Raw genomic sequence first — 17,052 nt, 5'->3', positions numbered from 1 at the left:
ATCAAAATTCTACCTATTTGTTAAGATCTGTCTTAGAAAGTTCAGTGATATCTTCTAGACATCATCACCTTCCCAGGCCCATTTCCTTTTAGTCATTTCCTAATGTGTATTTCTATAGCAGTTTCTTCTTCCTCTAGTCTAGCATTTGCCATATTCTAGTTTATGTGTCTATTTCCCTATCAAGATTTTACACGCCTAGAAGGCAGGGATTCGATCTTAGTCATCGTTTTTGCTGTGTATGGCATAGTTCTTATTAACAAGTTGTTTAATTGAATGCAACAGGAGATGGTGAGTTTCAGGGTCTTCAGAGGGGTGGAGTAAGAAGAGCACTGAGACAAGTCCGTTGGATTTACTGATCACTGATCTTAGGAAAAGCGTTATGTCCGGGATGGTGGGGAGTGAATACAGTTTTCTAGTCTTCTTTCAAGTCAGTGTTGCCCTTCCTTACAATCCCTTCCTCATTCCCTAATTATGCTGTTTTAACTTTTCCTCTTTTGATACGTTGTTTCATTGTAATGGAAAAATATTTTTTCCCTGTGGCTTGTAAAAATTGTGCTATTTTTCCAAATATAGCTCATATCCCTTTCTCAATGAAACTGCTGCACACTCCTATGTTAAACTCACTCTTTGATAAACTCCCAAGGCACTTCGTATAGTATTACTAACACTTAATGATTCTTCAGGATCTCTAACTGTATCTTATCATACCATATTGCAGTTCATCTTCTGTTTATGTTGTGTATGTACTCGATAAATACTTAGATCTCATGTCTTGATTTTTAAATATCCTTACTAAATTAGTTCAGAGCTTATTTTGTTTGTTTTAATCTTGAAAAATTTTTTAAATTCTGAGGTCACATACAAAAAACACTAAAATATGTTTTCAATCTAAATTTAAATTTAAAAGATAAGTCATGAAGACTCATAACATGATATTCTTTATGAAATATTTTTGTGACAAACTTCTGCAATCCTTGGTACAGGAACTTGTTCCAATATTGTGGTACCAACTTGTAGTAGACTAGATTCTCAATGTTTGTTTTGTTCTTCAGGGCTTTTTTTTTTTTTTTTCTTTAACGGGCTCCAGTGGGCCAGAAATTATTAATTTTACTTTTTGCTTTTTGTGTTCGTAGCATGGTTTTGTCACACAGCAGTCCTGTTTGAATAGCTGAATGAATTTCTTTGGTTTCTATCACTGAGGTTCTCTAATATCCAGGCTGATAATATCTGTAAATAGTTTTGTTTCTGACATTCAATTTCTATTTGAATTGTGCTTTATTTTTGCCATTTAAAAATGCATTCCATTATTCAGTTTAACACTGTTTTTAAGGCATTATAAATACAACATTTGGTAGTTATTCTTTATGACCCATGATGTAATTTCTTGGTATGTATTTTACCCATTATACCTTCAATGGATTAAAGTGTCTTCTTTTCTGTCCCAGAAATTGTATTTTTGTAGAGGAGTCAGTAAAATACCAGAGTTTTAACTTTAATTTTAGAATATATGCTGTTATTCAGTAGCTTTCACATAAGAGCTAAGTTAGGTGGGAAAAATTGGTTGGATTAAACAAAAAAGCCTTTCTCTTTCCAGATTGCAGCAATTCTCCGGAAACGAAAATTAGACTATTATTTACACAAACTACTCCCTGAGATCCTACAATCTGCTTCATTTCTGACTGCTAATGGGGCCTTGTATATGGCTTTCTTTTGCATTTTAAGGTTGGTACTCATAATCACCACTGGAGGTTAAAACAGATTCTTTTGTTGGAACTGTGAAACAAACAGATGTTTATGTAAATGTTGTGCAGGTCACTGCTTGTATATTTTTTTTTCTCTATCAAATGGCATTTATGTATCTCAAAGAAAGGTTGTTAAATAGGAGTTGTGGGCCTCTTGGCTTAAAGATTAATACAGACTTCAAATTATTGCTATGATTATATAGCAAAAGTGCTTTGGTGTATCATGAGCTTTCTGAGGCCTACTATATTTACCAAGTTGTTGATTAGGATATTTTAACTTTCCAATTGCATGGATCAAGAATTCAAAGCAACTGTGCATGGTGTAGGTGAGGTCCACATACAGTGACTAGACTTCAAAAAGACTATAAAATGCTCATGTTTATAGGTAAAACAGTGAGTTAACTCCTGGCATATCCTATTGATGAAACTTCTCATTAAGTCTTATAATTATCTATGTCACAGGCTTCCTATGACATAGATCAGTTAGAATTCAGTTTTTAGTGCTGTGACATGCCTTAACATGTTTATTAGATATTTACTTCTTATCTTTTTTCCCACTGATTGTTGAAAATCCCAACTAGTGTTTTTCTTAAATCTGTCAAGTTAAAATACTAACTTTACATCATTTTCATATTACTGTTGCCCAGAGTAGTTCTGTAGGTATACATTAACTGCAATTAAAAAGATAATTTTCAAATATCCTTTACAGATTTTTTCCTGTCAAAACATTAATATTTATAAACTTACAGATTATGCAGAAAATAATTGATAAGGTTTATACTACTGAGGAAATTATGCCTTTAAATTGACCTGAAACTGTGTGTAAGAAACTATCATATGTACTCTGGAAACTTTCTAATACTTGTTCACATGCTAAAAATAAAGTTATAAAATAATTAGGTTTAAAATATTACAATAATAATAAATTGCTGTTGTAGCATATTTCTTTATGTTCTGTGAAACTGGTTAATTTGTGGAAATGCAAATACCTATAATACTTATACTTAAAATGCTTATAGTTACATCTGTGTTCCTCCTTTAACTGACTTATTGAGTTATTTTTCTTGATTTTTACATTCAGTAACTTCCTATGGCCTTTGTGGATTTTATATTGGAGGAAGAATCACTTCTAGTTTTCTCGAACAGGAAGTTGCTGATGTTCATTTTAGAAATACCCATATTTCATATGCTCTGTAGGTTTTCTAATTCTTTTAAAGCTAAGCTTCAGTTAAAAATATCATTTCATTGGTGATCCTTAATCTTTATGTGTATGTATTTACATTTTTTCTTATAATGTGTTTTTTATCCATGGACCAACTTTGTTCAGATGATTTTTTTTGCAAGTTTTATGTGCTGCTTCTCCCTTTCTTAGGAACATAGTGTCTTTGAAAGGAAAAAAATCTTCCTAACATTTCCAAATATCTTTTTTTTTTTTGATCTCTTTAAAAACCCAAGCAGCTAATGGCCATTTTATAGCATGTGAACACCATGTAGATTTTTACTTTCAAGGGACATATTCTAGTAAGTGAAAAATGATATACATATATATCTAAATAAAACTAAAAAAATATACATTACTTTAGTAAGTACCGTAATAAAAAGTTATCAAGGATTGTAGAAGCAAAGAAGGGGTGACATTTGTTAAATATTTATCATGCGTTAAGAAATAGGGGTAGTAATAATAATTATAACAGCTAACATTTCCTTAGCACTTTCCATGTGCTGTGCATGGTGCTAGGAAATAGCTCTTGTAGTCCTCATGACAACTGTATGAGATAGGTAATATTATTGTTCTCATTTGATAAGGAAACTGAGAACATAGAGGGTTTGCATAGTAATGTTGGATCTAGGGAATGTCTGAATGAATGTGACTGACTAAATTATTGGAAGGAGAGATACTTATTAGTTTGCTGTTGTAGTAACCAGATTTGGAGATGGTAAGAGACTTAACTAAGGCAGGGGTAGCAGATTGGAGAATTTGAGAGTTCGATTGCATATGGAAAAACTTAAGGGAATGATTTAATGTGTGGGGAAAAGGAAAAGGGAGAAGCTAAGGCTGTTTCAAAGTGTCACACGTAAGTGGGTAGGTCGTCGTTGATCCTATTAACCTAGGAAAATAGAGGAGAGAGAGCAAGTTCATGGCAATAGGGGAGAGAGCTAATGAGTTAGTTTGGTTATGGACATGTGGAATTTGAGGTGCTGTGAGACATTTAGGTAGAGTGTGGAGTGAAGAAGGGGAACTTCTGTTTGTAATAACTGAAATAACCAAATAAAAATTTCATACAAGAATTCCAAATTTGAATTTCAGGAGGATACTTGGAAAATTCTACTCTTGGAGTCCTGGCTTTGGTGCCGCTTTGCCAGCATCTTATGTGGCCATTCTAATTGAAAGAAAAAGCAGGTAAATTTTCATATATCTACATATTTAATAGAACTAGTTTACTGTCCTCTACCCCAACTAAAATTTTTTTGACTTACTATTTCTTATAGTCCAGGGGTGAGAAATATTTCCACATATATTTTTAGTCTTACAGATACTTGATGGAAAATTTAATTTTGTATCGATATTGTTATTTATGTTTATTAAGTTCATTAAAATATAAAGATTGACTTTATAGAATAATAATACCCACTGGTCTTTGTTTACTAAAAAATTAGAGAGTTATCTGTAAATAAAACATGACATACACAAATCTAATTGAAGGTCTTTTCCATAATGACAATACCATTATCACACTTGAGAAAATTAACAGTTTTCTTTTATCATCTACATCTGTAATTTGCTTCAACTCATTGAGTGATATCTGTTAAAGTCAGATATCCTTATTTTTAAGGTATCCTCTCATTGAAAAAAATATGTTCATTTATATAAGCCTGAAAGTGTTTCAAGTGACATAAGATTTCTTTAAAATGCTATAAGCTGTTATGTAAATTATTCAGTCAGGTAAACAGCTGAAGGTAAAACTTTTGCATAGAGGAATTTTTACTGTCTCATGAATAATGATTTTCATTGCCGAGAACTGCTTTGATTCCATCTTTTTTCCAGAGAGTCACAGTGGGGTCATGTATTAATCAAGATAAGGTCATCATCCAGTTTATGAAGATACTCGCTAGAGTCACTCATCTCACGTTAAGAGTATAGATAGATCTTATCAGTTAATTAAATATTTACTTAAACCACCTGAGGCCATTTTTAATGCTTTCTTGTGTAACATAATGGTGTCTAAACATTTGGTTCTTTGCTTGTGTCAGAATACTTTTGGATTATTAAAATTACCAAAATCAAAGGACTGGTGGATATTGTTGCCCCAGCATAATCAAGTCAGAATCACTAGAAACATAGGTTATCACACCTGAGAGTATAGTACAGAATAGTACTGAGTTTTAAGAGTGTGATTCTGGAGCTGTACTATCTGGTTTAGGCAACTGGCTCTGTCACTTACTGCAACTACTTGATTTATTTAAAAATGTGAATACTGGTTTTAGAAATATGATTTTAAATCATACACGAAACTTTAAAGATGCTTTAAACCAAGTTTGCTGTTATTTTTAGCACTTGAGTAATAAGAGCATTTTAGAAGTTATTTGCCTACTTTTCAACAGAAAATGTTGAAATTGAATACTTGTGTACCCACCTAGAGTCAACAGTTGTTAACATTTTGCTATTTTTACTTAGTTGTAAGTGATTATATGTATGTGTGGTTATGTGTGTGTATGTGTGTGAATCATTGTAAACATCATGACACTTTATTCCTAAATACTTGAGCATTCAAATAGGGGTATTTTCCTGTGTAATTACAACACTGTTATCAAAGTAAGAAAATCAACAGGCACTCCCTAATACCAGCTAGTCCGTAGTGTCCTAAAATACTTTTATTACTGTTTTTTTGAAATAGACTCTAGTGGAGATTATGTATAGAGTTTTGTTTCTTTATTTTCTTTTAATCTAGCTAAATCTCCCCACTCCTTCCCTCTCCCCATGACATTGACTTATTGATGTGACAGTTGTCTTGGGTGTAAAACTTTTCTGGTTTTGTCTGAATTTTTTCTTCATGGAATTGTTTAATTGTTTCATTTAATTCATGTATTTCCTGTAAACTGAAGTTTAGTCTAAAGACTTGATAGCATTTATTTATTTATTTATTTATTTATTTATTTTTTATTAAAAAAATTTTTTTTTTCAACGTTTATTTATTTTTGGGACAGAGAGAGACAGAGCATGAACGGGGGAGGGGCAGAGAGAGAGGGAGACACAGAATCGGAAACAGGCTCCAAGCTCTGAGCCATCAGCCCAGCGCCTGACGCGGGGCTCGAACTCACGGACCGCGAGATCGTGACCTGGCTGAAGTCGGATGCTTAACCGACTGCGCCACCCAGGCGCCCCGAGACTTGATAGCATTTAGATTAAACATTCTTGGTAAGAATATACTTCATAGATGATGCAGAGGCCATCAGGTCCATAATTCCAAGTAGTTCCAAGTTTGAATATGTGATTAAAGTGGCAATCATCAGATCTTTTCAATAAACCTGTTAATTTGGGGGAATTAGATTTCTTGACATTCCACAGTCCTTTGCTGGAGTGAACCTGAGTTGATCATGATAATCACAATTTGTGGATTGGCTAATTGTTGTGTGTTTGTGTGTGTGTGTGTGTGTGTATGTGTGTGTGTGTGTGTGTGTGTGTGTGTATTCTTTATTAGGATTGAGTGTCATTTACTTCATAAATATTACAGAAGTTTTCCTCTTTTTTACTGCTCTAGAATAGTTTAGTGATGAATTTTCTGGCTTTTGAGAATTTTCTATTAAAGAAGATTAAATGGTCCCTTTGTTATTAATTTCTAGTTTTATTGCATTCTTATCTGAGAATGTTCAGAGTATTTTCTCTGTATGAAACTTTATAAGGTTTTTATTGTGGCTTAATTTATGCTCAATTTTTGTAACTGTGTTTTGAACATTTGAAAAAAGTGCATTCTTTTATTGGGAGTTCAAAGGTTGGTAGATAGCTATCAGATCTATGCTATTGAATATGGTTTTAGGTTGTATCTTTAATTCCAGGTGCAATTTCTAGCATTAAAAAGTATGCTCTTTTGGGAATGCAAGCTGGTGCAGCCACTCTGGAAAACAGTATGGAGGTTCCTCAAAAAACTAACAATAGAACTACCCCTATGACCCAGCAATTGCACTTCTAGGCATTTATCCATGGGATACACGTGTGCTGTTTCAAAGGGACACATGCACCCCCATGTTTATAGCAGCACTATCCACAATAGCAAAAGTATGGAAAGAGCCCAGATGGTCCCTCGATGGATGAATGGATACAGAAGGTGTGGTATATATATACAATGGAGTATTACTCGGCAATCAAAAAGAATGAAATCTTGCCATTTGCAACTATGTGGATGGAACTGGAGGGTATTATGCTAAGTGAAATTAGTCAGTCAGAGAAAGACAAAAATCATATGACTTCATTCATATGAGGACTTTAAGACACAGAACAGATGAACATAAGGGAAGGGAAGCAAAAATAATATAAAAACAGGGAGGGGGACAAAACAGAAGAGACTCTTAAATATGGAGAACAAACTGAGGGTTACTGGAGGGGTTGTGGGAGGGGAGATGGAATAAATGGGTAAGGGGCATTAAGGAATCTACTCCTGAAATCATTGTTGCATTATATGCTAACTAATTTGGATGTAAATTAAAAAAAAATAAAATTAAATTTAAAAAAGTCAATAACAACAACAACAACAAAAAGTATGCTCTTTATTTCATTTAATGTATTTTGGCTTGACTTCCAAATTTTTAGTTACCGTTTTTTTTTTTGCTTGCATTTGCCTAGTATGTGTTTATCTTCTTGAAACACTTTATATGTCTGTCTCATATGCCACATAAATTTGGGCTATATTTGGAGTTCCAATCTGAAAAAATCATTTTATTTGAAAATGTAGGTTCAGTCCATATACACTTACTTACACAACTAATATATTTGGCCTTTTATTATATTTGTCACTATGTACTCTGTTTTATTATTATCTTTCTTTTACTTTTCACTTTGACATGATTATAGAGTCATGGAATATTACACAAATAATACAGAGAGACACATGAAAACTTAATCAGTTTCTCCGCAGGATAGCATCTTATGTAACTGTAGTATAATAAAAAACCAGGAAATTGACAATATTGTCAGCTAGACTATAGCCCTTATTCATGTTCACCAGCTTTTACATTGACACATATTGACCATTATAGTATCTTACAAAGTAATTTCACTGTTCTAAAAATCCTCTGTACTTGGCCTTCATTTCATCCTTCCCCCAACCCCTGGTGACTACTGATCTTTTTAACTGTCTCTGTAGTTTTACCTTTTGCAGAGTGTCATATAGTTAAAATCATACAGTATGTCAGCAGAGATTGGCTTCTTTTTTTTATTAATATGCCTTTAAGCCTCATCTATGTCTTTACATGACTTGATAGGTCATTTCTTTTTAGTGCTGAATAATATTCCATCATCTGGATATACAACTGTCTATCTTTTGCCCTGCTGCAGGACATTTTGGTTGCTTCCAAGTTTTGGCAAATACCAGTAAAGCTGCTATAAACATTCATGTGCATGTTTTGTGTATTTATGTTTTCAACCCCTTTGGGTAAATTACCAAGGGGTATGATTGCTATATCATATGTTAAGAGTATGTTTGACTTTGTAAGAAACTGCCAAACTGTTATCCAAAGTGGCTGTACCAGTTGTTTTCCCACCAGCAGTGAATGAGAGTTTCTGTTGCTCCACATCCTTGCCAGCACTTAGTGTTGCCAGAGTTCTGCATTCTGGCCATTTTAATAGGAGTGTGGTAGTATCTCATTGTTTGAATTTACATTTCCTTAATGGCAAATGTTGTAGAGCATTTCTTCATGTGCTTTTTATTTTATTTTATTTTATTTATTATTATTTTTTATGTGCTTAATTAATCTGTATGTCTTTATAGTAGATTTCTTGTATACAACATGTAGTTGGGTCGTGTTTTTTTTATCAGCTCTGGTAATGTTTGTGTTTTAATTGGTGTACTTAGACTATTGACATTAAAAGTAATTATTAATATAGATGGATTCATATCTACTACATTTGTTCATTTTTCTTTTTGTTCCCTTGTTGTTTGTTTTGATTTTCTGTCTTCCCACTTATTCTGCCTTTTGTGGTTTTAATTGAGCATTTTATATGGTTCCATTTTTCTCTCCTTTCTTAGTAATTGATTATACTTTTTTTAAACTTTTTTTAGTGGTTGCCCTAGTTTTGTAATATACATTTACAACTAATCCTACTCTACTTTCAAATAACACTATAGCTTTTCATAGGTAGTGAGTATACCTTATGATAATAATGTAATCCTAATTCCTTCTTCCTGTCCCTTATGTCATTGCTATCATTCAGTTATATCTAAGTATTCATGACACACACACACACACACACACACACACACACACACATACACACACCCCCCTCATATATATACATAAGCATACAAAATCAATTACATTGTTGCTTTGATTACATTATTACATTATTTTTATGTTGTTACAGTATTATTTTGAATGAACTGTTATCAGAGCAATTAAGAATAAGAAAAATAAAATTGTTTTTTCTTTAATGTTCCACCTTTCTTTATGTAGATGAGTTTCTTATCTGTATTGTTTTCTTCCTCTTTAGAGAACATTTAACATTTCTTGCAGAGCAGGTCCACTAGCAACAAATATTCTCAATTTTTTTTTTTGGTGCGATAAAGTCAGGATACTTTCTCAGGGTACAGAATTCTAGGTTGGTTTTTTTTTTTCCCTTGTCAACAATAAATATTTCACTCCACTCTCTTGTTTGCATGGTTTCTGAGGAGAAGTTGGATGCAATTATCCTTGTTCCTCTATAGGTAAGGTGGTTTTTTTTCCCTCTGGCCTCTTTCAGGGTTTTCTTTATATTTATTTTTCTGTAGTTTTAATAAGGTATGTCTAGATGTAGTTGTGTTGTTGTGTGGTTTTTTTCTTGGGCATATATGCTGCTTGGTGTTCTTTGAACTTTATTGATTTGTGGTTTGGTATCTAACATTAATTTAGGAAAACTGTCAGTCATTATTGTTTTGAATATTTCTCCTGTTCTATTCTCTCTTTCTCTCCTTTAGCTTTTCCCATTATGTGTATGTTATACTTTTTGTAGTCCTTGGATATTCTGTATTTTTTTTTTTCTAGTCTCTGTTCTTACTGTTTTACAGTTTTCAAGGATTCTGTGATATATCAAGAGTATAGTGATATATTCTCTAGCTCAGAGATTCTTTCCTCAGCTGTATCCAGTCTACTAATGATATGATTATATCGAAGGCACTCTTCATTTCTGCTGTAGTTCCTTTTCTTTGTGGAATTTCATCTCTCTGCTTACCTTGCTCATCTGTTTCTGTATGCTATCTACTTGATCCATTAGAGTCCTTAGTATTAATCATTCTTCTGTTTTGTTTGTTTGTTTGTTTGTTTAAAAGTAGGCTCCACACCCATTGTGGGGATTGAACTCATGACCCTGAGATTAAGAGTCCAAGGTTCTTTACCTACTGAGCCAGGAGAGTGCCCTAATCATTGTTTTAATTTTAAATTCCTGGTCTGATAATTCCAGCGTCTCTGCCGTGTCTGGTTATGATGCTGCTCTGTGTCTTCAAATTGTGATTTTTGCATTTTGATGTGCCTTGTAATTTTTTTCTTGATAGCCGGGCATGATGTACCAGGTGAAAGGAATTACTGTAATAGGCTGTTACTAATGTGGTGAGGTGTTGGGGGAAGGAAACTGTTCTATAGTCCTGTGGTTAGGCCTCAGTCTCTCTAGACTGAAATTTATAAGCCTTTCTCAGTTTTTCTTTTCCTCTTAGGTGGGGCAGGATAGTTAGAATGTGCTGGAGTTGGATATTTTGCTTTCTTGCATATGGAATTCTAAAGCTGGCTGGAGTTAGGTATTTCCCTTCCCCATGTCACTTAGGCTCTTGTAATGCCCTAGTGGTTAGGCTCTGGTAAACTAGCTTTTACCAAGGACAGGCCCTGTTAAGAACAGAATGCTCTGGCTCATTTCAAAATGATTCCTCTGTGTTTCCCCTACTTGGAAGCGTAAATAAGCGGCTTTCCCCCTGTTATTTACTTAGTCAAGCTCCCAGAGGTAAAATGCACAAAGATATGAGGGTCCCTCTATGACTGGGCACCCCTTGAGTTTTTCACTCTCAGACCTGTCCACACTGAGCCTCCTGCAGTTTATTAGTTTACTGTTTCCTGTTCTGGCTCTCATTCCCTCTGAGGTTTTAGCTGGTTTTGTTCTGGTAGATTGTGATTCTCTATCTGCCTGTAGTCCCTTCAGTTTTGGGGGCAATAGTTTGTAGGGTGACCTTGCTTCTCTTATGGATCTAAAAAGAGTTGTTGAGTTTTCAGTTTCCTTAGCTTTTTTACTTGCTGTTAGGACTAAGTGAGGACTTCCAAGCTCCTTGCACAGAAACTCGAAACTTGAAAGAAGACATTTTTTTTTTAGTCCATTTTTATGTATTTTTTTTTCTTTTTTAGTGCTTGCTCTAAGGACTACTTAGATATCTTTAACTTTAGAGCTTCTTAGTGTTAATATTCCACCATCTTGTAAAACATAGAAATGTATTTAGGTCCATTTTAAGTCTGCTTGCCATATGATCTCTTTTATTTTGCTGCCCCCACTCCCTTTCTTTGACTGGTGAATGGTCTTTCTCTGGCACCAGGGATTCAATTATCCATTCTTTCTCCATGGATTTGTAATGGCCCTTGTCATATACCAATTTTTAATATACGTGTGCATTGTCAATTGCTCAATTCTTTTCTCTTGATATATTAGTCTAGGTATTATTTTTTATAATTTTAGTTAAAAAAATCAAACTTTTCTTTGAAGATAAACGTGTTTAAATACAATAACACCAAAGTAAAATTGTGCTATTGATATTAATAACTATAACTTTTTAAGGCACAAAGAGGTTTCCTGGAAGTGAGGTGATAACTTGGATTTTAGTTACTAGTTCAATTCCTGCTCTCTTTTTGCTTTTGATAACAAACTTTTATTTTAAAGTTTTCTGCTTTCATTTCTTTTAAGTGAGCTATTGCACTGGTGTTTTATATGTAGACACTAGATAGTCTCAGAAAATTTGTAGGTAGTTATAAATTATGATCTGTTCTGAATATTAATTGGAATAGTCTGACCTAATCAAAATTTTAACTTTAGCTTCTTTGTAAGGATTTTCTTGTGGTTGCTGAAGAAAAATTGATCCTTATGTTGATGTGATTGTGGAGTAATTGAACCTTGTGTGATGTATAGTGATTTAGTTCTGTTGTTTATTAGGTGATGAAGTTATTACCTGGAAATAGCTCTCTAGTTCTTTTTTTTTTCTTGAGAGTTGTGTGGTTGTGTGTGTATATGTATAGCCACCACAAATCCTGGTTTGGGGTCTAATTAAAAATTTAAATTTTAGCCTTTTTTTTAAAAATTTTTTTTAATTTTTTAGTTTTTTTTAAAATGTAATTTATTTTTTAAATTTACATCCAAGTTACTTAGCATATAGTGCAACAATGATTTCAGGAGTAAATTCCTTAATGCCCCTTACCCATTTAGCCCATCCCCCCTCCCACAACCCCTCCAGTAACCCTCAGTTTGTTCTCCATATTTAAGAGTCTCTTCTGTTTTGTCCCCCTCCCTGTTTTTATATTATTTTTGCTTCCCTTCCCATATGTTCATCTGTTTTGTATCTTAAAATCCTCATATGAGTAAAATCATACGATATTTGTCTTTCTCTAATTTCATTTAGAATAATACCCTCTAGTTCCATCCATGTAGTTGCAAATGGCAAGATTTCATTCTTTTTGATTGCCGAGTTATACTCCATTGTGTGTGTGTGTGTGTGTGTGTGTGTGTATGTGTGTGTGTGTATATATATATATATATATATATATACACATACATATATATATATATATATACATACCATATCTTCTTTATCCATTCATCCATTGATGGACATTTGGGCTCTTTCCATACTTTGGCTATTGTTGATAGTGCTGCTATACACATTGGGGTGCATGTGCCCTTTGAAACAGCATACCTGTATCCTGTGGATAAATACCTAGTAGTGCAATTGCTGGGTCGTAGGGTAGTTCTATTTTTAATATTTTTTATTTTTAAAAAATGTTTATTACTTGTTTTTGAGAGAGATAGAAAAAGGGGGAGAAAATGGGGGAGGAGCAGAGAGGTAGAGGAAGAGAGAATCCCAAGCAGGCTTCATGCTTTCAGTGGAGAGCCTGATGTGGGGCTCTGTCCCTCAAACTACAAGATCATGACTTTGAGCGCAAATCAAGAATTGATCACTTAACTAACTGAGCTACCCAGGCACTCTGTGACTTATTTTTTAAAAAGCAGATTTAAAAAAAATTTTTGGAGTTCACCTTTAAACATAGAAAAGCAATTTTTTTGCTCCATCTTTTTATAAGTTTCTTTATAGTATATCTTATTTTAAATGAGTCTGGTCTATGTTTATCTAAAATTGTGTAAAAGTTAATGGTCTTATTTGCTTTGAGAAAGTGTTTTTTATTTACCACAAATTTTAGTAAGATTTCATTAAATATCAAGACTCCTTAATAGATTATATGTAACCTAGAAAGGTTGAAGTTATGTACATCTAGTTACCAAAGTGAAGTGTGTTAATATTACAGTTTTCACTTTAAGGAAAAAGAATTTGTAATTATGCCCTTAATTCATGAAGAACATCAGTGATATGTTGGTGGAGATAGCCAGCAGGCAGCTTGAAGTGTGAGTCTCGATTCCGAAGAAGCATGGTAGTCATAAATAAAATTTGAAATTTTCTTCTTATAGGTGGTCACTGGGGCTGTGGGAGATTAGAATGAAAATCCAGAATAAAAAGAAATCTGAGGTTAGAAGGTGGTAAACGACAGTGTTTAAGTAGTCAGTTGTCCATTGAGATGAGTGTACGGTTCATATTTTTAATAAAGTCAGTAATAGAGTGGAAGATAACAATATGGAGGATTAGCAGTGTCAAATTATAGTGGTAGCCCTAGTTTTTAAATCTCCAAAACTTTAGTTAATAGTGAAGTCTTTACTCTGAGATTATACATTTTTGTACTCAATTGTGTAATCGGTTTTTCGAGAAGCATTTAATGAGGTAAGAGCATACACTATGGTTGTACACATACATATATGTGTGATGATATACATAGATACAGATATGTAAGTGAAGATCTGTCTGTCTTCATAAGTATGTCTTCATCTATATTGGTTTGACTTTCTTTCCTTCCTACTTTTCTTCTCTCCCTCTCCAACCCATCCATCCATCCATCCATCCATCCATCCATCCATCCATCCGTCTTTCCCAGTCTTCCGCTTCCCTTTACAGAATTAAGCATGCTTTGCCAGCTAGTTCCTGAAACCTCCTAAGAGGGCAGTTTACTTAAATCTTAATCGTGTCACTGTGGGATTCTGAGAAAACTTTGAAGTTGTTTCCAGGGTTGCTCAAAAAATTTGTGCCACAAAGAACTGTGATCATAGTAACTCAGCAGGAAGCATTGGTAACATCTAGTTTATCCCTAGGTGGGCTGTTAAGAACTAGTCTTCTCTTTCTGTTTCTAGGAAGTGTTTTGTTTGTGGTTCAGAAAGTTGCTCTGATGGATTTTGTTTTGTAGAACTGCTATGGAATTTGCTTTGATATTTAGTATTAGTTTAGATAAGTTAAAACTGCAGGGTGCTCAAACATGACATGGATTAAAATATTGAAAATTGCATATTTATTCTAAACCTACTTATGTGTTGCATTGTTAGATTACACTGTTGGAGTTATGAAACTCCTAAGCAGATATGACCAAAATGCATGAACTCTATAATATGTGAATAAAATACCATGAATTTGCTTTATAAATTCTTGGCATCTTCATCTTTAAGTGTCATGTTATCTTCACAGGAAGAAAATTAAATTACCTTGCAGTCTTCTGAAAAGTTTACTTTGTATTATCTGCTGTATATAAAAGAATATGATCATAGACTCTTGCTCTTATTTTTCCATTCCTGTACTTTAAGGCGGTACTTTTATACTGTTCTAAAACATTGTGATAGATGAAAATATGTTGTATCTTGAAAGACTTTCTGAGATCATTAAATAGCATCTCGTAGTAGTCATTACAATTGTTAGCAATTTTCACTATGCTTTTCTCTCATCTATAATTTCCCGTTTTTTGTAGCACGCGCGCGTGCGCGCGCGCACACACACACACACATACACACACACACACACACAGATAGGGAGAGAGAGAGAGAGAGAGAGAGAGAGAGAGAGAGAGAAGGAATATATATAAACACTTAGAATCTGGAAGTTATACGATGCCTACTGTACTCCCTAATAGCTATAGTTATGAAATGTGTTACAGTGTCATTCAAAAGTTTCAGAAAGTTAGGGGTGCCTGGGTTGCTCAGTCGGTTGAGCGACTTGGGCTCAGGTCATGATCTCTGGATTTGTGGGTTTGAGCCCTGGGTTGGTCTCTGTGCTGACAGCTTAGAGCCTGGAGCTTGCTTTGGATTCTGTGTCTCCCTGCCTTCTCTCTGCGCAACCCCCCCACTTGTGTGCATGTGCACGCTCTCTCTCTCTCACTCTCTCTCTCTCTCTGTCTCTGTCTCTCAAAAAAAAAAAAAATAAATGTAAAAAAAATTTTTTAAAAAGTTTTGGAAGGTTAGTCAAAGAATATATACATTAAGGTTTCCAGACAAAAAGAAAAGACAATTGTCCATCTAATTAGACACAATAATGTTGTTAAAAGATAAGAAAATTTGGAGTTCAATAGAATGTGAGGATACCTTTTAATTTACTGAGGTGTTAAGGAAGTTTAATTATTTTAATGTTTTCCTGCGGGAATAATGGTACTTTTATTACACAGAGTTCTTAAACAGTGATTCTTAACACTTTTTTCGGCAGTACCCCTTGATGTGCACACCCTTCCTTAAATTTTGCATAGAAGTTGAAGACATTCACCCCTTCCTGTATCAAAAAAAATTATTTGTGGTTCACTGAGCTTCACCTGTCTTCCAGTCAATCCAGTGATTCACAGAAGAATGGAAGTGTCACAATCTCCTGGGAAATTTAAAAAGTTACTGTTTTTCTAGGCCCTAGCTCTTCCTATTCAGGCCTAGGTCACCTTTTGTTCTTATTGGCACTTCTTCCTTCCCCATAACTGTTGTAGTATTATTTTATTATTACGATTTTATTTTATTGTTTTTAAATGTTTATTTTTTTATTTTTGAGAGAGAAAGAGCGTGTGTGTGTGGCGGGGAGGGACAGAGAGAGTTGGGGGCCGAAGATCCAAAGTGGACTCTGTGCTGGCAGCAGAGAGCCCGATGCAGGGCTTGAACTCACAAACCATGAGCTCATGACCCAACCTGAAGTCAGATGCTTAACCAACTGACTGAACCACCCAGGTGCCCCTGTTGTAGTAGTATTTCAATAGGTAACTTGGTTTCTAGAGAGAATTTACTCAAGTAAAAGGAAGTGACCTGTTTGTCTTCAGATCTTGGCTAGATGTAGTCAAATGTTTAATAGTAAAATGGCATTTCATAGACTTACCAGTTTCTTGTGATACTCAGCATCCCTGGAGAAGTGATAAAATAAATCAATATTGTGATATTCTGCACCTACCAAATTGACACTGGAACTGAGGTTGAAGACACCACATCTGGGAAACCTATCAAAAAGAGTCTGCTTTTAATACAGCATATCATGCCCTTCAGAGATACTGTCTTTTCATTCTTGAGGCTGTTAGTTCTGGGTTGGAATTCAGATAAAGCTGGGAGGGAGATGCTCTTTCTCATTGTTTGGGAACAATAAATTGAAACCTAAGACCAGAATAGGATTTCATCTAATAACAATACATCCTCTGCTTTTTCCCAGTAGTAAGAGTGTGTCAGGGTTTTATTCATTCTAAAGTCAGTGAGTTACAGAATTTAAAGGTAAGTTAGTAATGGACAGATTTTCTACCATAGAAGCAGTGCTTTGGAAAGAACACGAAGCTGACTTCTAATTCCTACTTATCTTTGTGCTACTTTTATATTTTTAAGTAAACCACATAAATTTTCTGACAGAGAAAGGATAATAGTATCTATATGACACTTTGTAAGACTCCTAAGAGGATAAAATTTGCTTTGAAATATTTATTATACCTTGCAGATTATTAAATTTTATGCAAATGTAAATTACTTGATCACATCTTTGCTTGCTAATAAATTGATATCACT

General features: G+C 34.1%; 1 protein-coding gene across 2 annotated transcripts in view; it reads left to right on the top strand.

Moving 5' to 3' along the window:
* Positions 1 to 17,052, top strand: part of TMEM135 (transmembrane protein 135) — a 341,678-nt gene that overhangs the window by 24,206 nt on the left and 300,420 nt on the right. For both annotated transcript variants that reach the window (XM_043579982.1, XM_043579981.1), the window contains exons 2-3: positions 1,595 to 1,722; positions 4,051 to 4,143. In XM_043579982.1, the coding sequence (XP_043435917.1) occupies positions 1,595 to 1,722; positions 4,051 to 4,143 (221 nt within the window). The remainder of the gene's footprint in view (positions 1 to 1,594; positions 1,723 to 4,050; positions 4,144 to 17,052) is intronic.

This window comes from Prionailurus bengalensis, chromosome D1 (assembly GCF_016509475.1).
Source record: "Prionailurus bengalensis isolate Pbe53 chromosome D1, Fcat_Pben_1.1_paternal_pri, whole genome shotgun sequence".
NCBI lineage: Eukaryota > Metazoa > Chordata > Mammalia > Carnivora > Felidae > Prionailurus > Prionailurus bengalensis.
Note: the sequence above shows the minus strand (reverse complement) of the source record. Positions and strands in the feature narration are given on the sequence as shown.